The 5,789-nt window shown below is 47.9% G+C and overlaps 1 protein-coding gene across 2 annotated transcripts in view; it reads left to right on the forward strand.

Moving 5' to 3' along the window:
* The first annotated feature begins 1,556 nt into the window (after positions 1 to 1,556).
* SELENOK (selenoprotein K) overlaps positions 1,557 to 5,789 on the forward strand; it is a 9,931-nt gene continuing 5,698 nt past the window's right edge. Inside the window, exons 1-4 of one of the 2 annotated variants that reach the window (XM_019505006.1) lie at positions 1,557 to 1,662; positions 2,475 to 2,565; positions 4,065 to 4,145; positions 4,945 to 5,037. In XM_019505006.1, the coding sequence (XP_019360551.1) occupies positions 1,560 to 1,662; positions 2,475 to 2,565; positions 4,065 to 4,145; positions 4,945 to 5,037 (368 nt within the window). In that variant the 5' untranslated portion in view covers positions 1,557 to 1,559. Of the gene's footprint in view, positions 1,663 to 2,474; positions 2,566 to 4,064; positions 4,146 to 4,944; positions 5,038 to 5,789 lie in introns of those variants that run through there. The other variant, XM_019505007.1, reaches the window with a different exon arrangement.

Genomic DNA, 5,789 nt, shown 5'->3' on the forward strand with positions numbered 1-5,789 from the left:
TCTTGGCTTCGACAACACTAGGAAATTAAGGGCATATGATTAGGGGGAGGGGCATATGTTTTGGGGGGGCAGTGATATGTCCATTCCCTGCCTGTGCCACTCCTAAGCGCCTGCTCCCTGAGCCCCCACTCACTGCCAAGCCACAGCCCCCTGCCCCCCCAGACCTGCCGGTGCCCTGTACTCTGGACCTGCACTCCCCTGCCCTCCAATGCTGCCAGTGCCCCTTACTCTGGACCTACATCCCCTGCCCCTCAGCCCCGCTGTTGTCCTGCACTCCCAATCTGCAGACCCCTCCTCCCCAGCCCCACTGGTGCTCCTCACTTCTGCAAACCCCTGCCCCACCCCCAGCTCTGCTGCCCAAGCAGCACCCATGAGCATGTGTACACACACACACACACACACACACACACACACAGAGTCTCTTTACCTGGCTTGCTGGGGCCCGTGCTGGGAGCACGTGACTCCCAACAGCCAATCACCTTGCCTGCTGCTCCCAACCAGCCAGCTCAGGAGAGCAGAGGAAGAGCGAAAAACCTGGACATTTGCTCTTATTTTAAAAACCCACCCAGATTCAGGCACAGGGGGCCAAAAAGGGGACATGGGACATATGGTAACCCTAATACAACAATAATGTATCACATGCAGCAGCGTTGTCACATCTTAAATGTGGAATTATCATATTGGAAGCCATGAACAATGCATGCCCCCAGAGGCTGGGGGGGCACGGCGGCAATGGGAGCACGGCAGCAGTAAGCTGGAGCTCCCACAGACACTGCGAGCAGAGTGGGTGGTGGAAGGAGGGAGTGGCGAGCACTGACCAGGAGTTGGCGACCACCAGCAGCGAGCAGTGACCACCCACAGGTGCTGCTGACAGTGTTGGCACTGCCTTTTTGTAGGGGGTGCATCGCCACGCTCAGGGGGTGTACATGCACCCGTGCACACCCTCTATGCGTTACCTCTGCTGAAAGCTCAAAATCATCATATTTGCTGAAAAACTCTTAGGCTTTAAAATATGCAAATAAGCATGCAAATAAGTCTTATTTACTTCACATTGCTCAGTGTAACAGGCCAGTGAGTGAGAACTGGGCCATCAAACTTGAAACATTTCTTTGTTTGGAGGCAGGCAGCCATTGGAAAACGCTGACAGCAGGCCTGAAGGTCAGTTGAGACTCCCCAGAGTGACTGGGTTTTGCACGTGCCGCCTCAAAAAGTAGTCGTACATTTCGGACGCTTTTGTTATTATTGAACATACATCGCACAACGGTTGAAGCTGTCGTACAAATAGGACGACGGTGATTCAGAAAGCGGCGCCGCGTGGGAGATGCACGCTGACGCTTACAAGCACCGCGCCCCACAAGGGGGGAAGGCACCGCCCCCGCGCGCCTAGGGGACGGCCAATCATTAGCTCCCCCTTCCCACAGCAGCCACGTCAACAAAACAGAGTAGACTGACTCACACACTCGCCCCGCCCCATCCTCCTTGCCCCGGCGCTCCCCTCCATTCACCACCCTCTACGCTTGCCGCTAAGCGCTCACATTCACCGCCCCCCCCGCAAGCGGATGCGCGACGGTAGGACAGACGCGTCAACAGACACTACTGCGCATGCTCGGATCCGTGGCGCAGGCTCTGTAGCGGCGGCCGCAATGGTTTACATTTCCAACGGTGAGAGCGGGGATCGGGCTGGGGGCGTGTGGCGCTGCCGGGAGTGGCCGGTGCGACGGCGGGGAGGGGCGCTTGCCGCGTAGAGCCGCCAGTGCAGGGGCACGGACGCGGGGCCTAGTCCCGGTGTAGTGATCGCTGGACACGGGCGTGGCCCAGGCCAGCAGGAGGTTGTTCTCCCGCCACCTTCAAGGCAGGTTTCGCGCTGCGCTGGTGGCCCCTAGCCTCGATGGCCCCCTGGGCAGGATCCGTCGGGTCCTGTAGCGGAGCTCTAGTCTCCAGAGACAGAGACTCACCACCTCCGTATTTGTGTCGCCTTCCTTTTCCCCTGTCGCTTGACGTCTTGTTGTTTTCTGGAGCCACGTCTCCTTGCTGCCACCCGTAGGGCCTGCCTGGCTGCCCGAACTTCAGCCTATCTGCAGCTCCGACAGCCCCTCTCCAGCAGCCAGTGCAGGCTGTGCCGCACCAACAGGGAAAGCAGAAGGGATGTCGAGATGTCCTAGAAGGGAACCTGCTGTTCTGGTTGCGTTAAGCTTGGAAGGAAATGAAAGGAGGGATGCCAGGCTGAATTGGAAACATACCTAGAATACACCTTCCAAGTAGCTTTGCTGGCACAAGCACCATGCTCATTTTGCTGGTCTGACTTTGAACAGATGAAATGCTGTTTTTTTCATAAGGAGATGTGGGATACAGGTTTCAAATGCTGTAAAGTTAGCACTGACCACCCACAGATATTTTATTTAACAAGCAACACTTGAATGATTCAAATTGCTGATTGGTGCTTGTACATATTTACTGTGTCTTGTATGTTATAGGACAAGTGTTGGGTAACCAGAATCGGGCTCCTTGGAGTTTATCATCTATAACTGATTTCTTCTGGGCAATAGCAGATTTTGTGGTCTTGTTGTAAGTATGAGTCTCGTTTTTCTTGTGGCATTAAATGTAGCAACCATTTAGTGGCCATAAGGAAATACAGTGCAAAGACATACCAAGGAGCAGTCTAATCCCAGCTCACCAGCAGTGTCCCACAACCAGAGCTTTCCATGTTGTTGTTGTTACCCCCTGCCATTTTAAGTGATGAATTAGGTTAACTGCCCTTGGGGAAAAAAAAACTGTACCAAATACAAGACTCTGTAGAGGAAAAAATATTCTAATTTATGAGGATTCTTACATGAAGCTTAATACACAGTAGCTGATACAATTTGAATATGAACTAGTTACTTCAAGTTTATGCCCTTATGAATGAGTAAGGAGCGTGTACTTTGTTGAAAAGTTTCTGGTCATCAGTGAAATCAGATTATTGACTAAAGTGTTGGACTAATACTCAAGTGTTAGAAGTGCTTATCACATGGGTGGCCACAACTCCCCTTGGTAGCTGCTCAGCCCCTGCTCTGCTCACCTGGGTAGTTCACCCCTCTTAGCTCCTCCTGGGTATGGTCCTGGGGCCCTGACCCTGATGTTGACTTTCTTGTGGCACTGGACCCCTGGCGCAGACTCTGCCTTCCTCTGACCTGCTTATCCCTGGCCCTGTCTGTCTTCTGCTGTGGCCCTTCCTTGACCTTTGACTCTTTCTGGGCCCTGGCCCCTCCTAGGGCAGTCAAGGTATCTGGGTTCCCTGACCCTGCACACCCCTCCTGAGCTATGAGTCACTGACTCTTCCTCTTGCCCCTTGTGACCTATGGATCCCTAGTCCTCCTTGTTCTCTCAACCCTTCAGCTGTAGCCCTGCTCCTTAGCCTTGGGACCCAGCCCCAGTCCCAAGCCAACTGAGAGCTCCTCCACCCCTTATCTCAATCCCTAAACCAGCAGACTGGTTACCCCAATGTAAGTGTTTGCCAGGAGCTTGGTTGCAGCCCTGCCATTCAGGAGTTCTTCACATCTTGGCTATCAGGATCAGATATCTGCCCCAGCTCAGGCTCTGGGCTTATATCTTGCAAGCCCAGCCCCCTTTTGGGTCTTGTGACTCCTGATTGCCTCCTGCAGCACCTGCGACTACTTTACCTGCAGTCTGCCTTCTCTTAAAGTAGAAGAAGCACTAAGCCTCCTGCTACACCGAGTTAGTTCCTAGCTAGATTCTAGATGGATATCTAGATGAGTTAAGTGGTTTTATCACTTCAATTCCAGGTTTGAATCTTATGTACATCCTAGTTTCACAGAGTGCATGGTAAAAACACTTTAGCGCATCAACCTGGGTGCCCATATTTGTCAGGGTTATCATCTTAAATTTAATCTGGAATGATTTTAGCTCACAAAAAAGGAGTTGGAGAACTGCTGGTTTTACTCAGCAGTAACAAGCACCTGAAAGTTAATCTTTGAACACAAGTTGTACTTCTCTGTATAGTCCAGCATGCAGAAACTATTAATTTTACTGGTTAATCTATCTATCCTTTCTCCCATTATTTCTAGTTTCCAGAGTATTATTCAACCAGACTTGAGAAGGAAGGGGTACACATCTTCCTCATATTCAAGATACGATGATGGAAGAGGGTATTGTCTGTCTTCAGTTTTGCATTAGTTTAAGTAATGTAGTTTAATGTAAATGTTAAAGTTGTGGTGCCCTACCTTAACTAAGAACAGGTAGAAAAAAAAATCATGCCAGGAAATTAAGATACACCTGGCTTTCTCTAACAAAAGATCACTTACTCTTTAATTTGTAAGAAATGGTACACTGTGTATTGAAATATGGCAATACAAGACCAAAGATTCAGAGTAACAGAATTTCCAGAACTTATGTAATGGGAAGTATTTTTCTGGTTTTATATAGTGTAGCTCCTTTTTCTTGTAGACTTGTAATTGTGGATCAAACCTGTGATCTGCATGTGGATCATCTCTCACTTTGTTAAAGTGGAGGGCTTATTGGCTTCTGAATCCTTATATCTTTTCAGCAGACTTTCTGGGAGACTTGGAACCAGTTGCTGCTAGACAGCCAAAGGATGCAAAACAGGATTTCCTCATGGATGACCTTTGCCTACAATAGATCCCTGGGGTCTTGCCTTTTTGTGGCAACTACTCATGAGAGGGGGGGCAGAAAAAAAAATCAGAAGTACTCTTCACAAGAGCATTCTTACAGGGATTTTCTTGCCAAAACTTCCTCCTGCAACTTTTCACATGGAGGGAACAATTTGGCTGCTCTTCAGCAGTCAACTATTGATGTACAAAAACCAAGTTGTTATAAGGGCCCATGAACAGTAGACTTATGCAGGTACAAACCATAATAACAGTTTGATATTTTTATTATTTACCTGCCCTCCCGTGATAGTGACATTTTCTTCTGCTCTCTAATTAGGCCTCCAGGAAATCCTCGCCGTAGAATGGGTCGAATAAATCACTTTGGTGGAGGTCCCAGTCCACCACCCATGGCTGGAGGTGGATGAGGAAGGTAAACTTATAGTTTGTTATATCTTCTTTAGGACCCATTTCAAAAGTAATAGGATGAAAATTAAACTTTCCGTTGGAATTTATATCAGTAGCAGAACACTTTTTACAAAAGTTGCAAGAAGAAATTGAGTCAAAACAAATGGAACTGAAAACTTAATGAGGATGTAAAAAGGGAAATTTCATAAATTTGAGTTCTGGTTGACTGATCAGTAGGGACCAACAGCTTCCGTTATTTAATACTTTTCTGTTACCTTTTGTTGCCAGTCCTATGCTTATTCTGTGGAGCTATAGGGGCTTTCTTTTTTCTATTTATGTTATGGAGTCATGTTTTAACTTGGTTTAAACACGTTTTTAGGCTGTAATGTTTTCTTACGTGCTCCTTTTTGTACGGTGACTCTGGCCAGAGGACCTGGGGGGAAAAAAAGTGCTCTGACTGGTAGTTCACTTTTTCTTTTAACTGACACGCATAAAAATCCTGCATGTGTAGGGTTTCTGTATTCTATTAATACTCATTATCATTAAATTGCAGTACAAGTTTTAAAAGATAATATAGCATGAAAGGTTTTTACAATTTTGTCTCAATTTTTGTGCTGTTATATAATTAAAATGAATTTCATAGATTTTATAGACATTAGAGCTGGAAGGGACCTCCGAAGATCGAGTCCAGCCCCCCACCCAAAGGGCAGGCAGTCAGCTGGGGTCATAAGATCCCAGCAAGATAAGCATGCAATTTGCTCTTGAAGGTGTTCAATG

Source organism: Gavialis gangeticus, unplaced genomic scaffold (genome assembly GCF_001723915.1).
Source record: "Gavialis gangeticus isolate Ggan-Ray unplaced genomic scaffold, GavGan_comp1, whole genome shotgun sequence".
NCBI lineage: Eukaryota > Metazoa > Chordata > Crocodylia > Gavialidae > Gavialis > Gavialis gangeticus.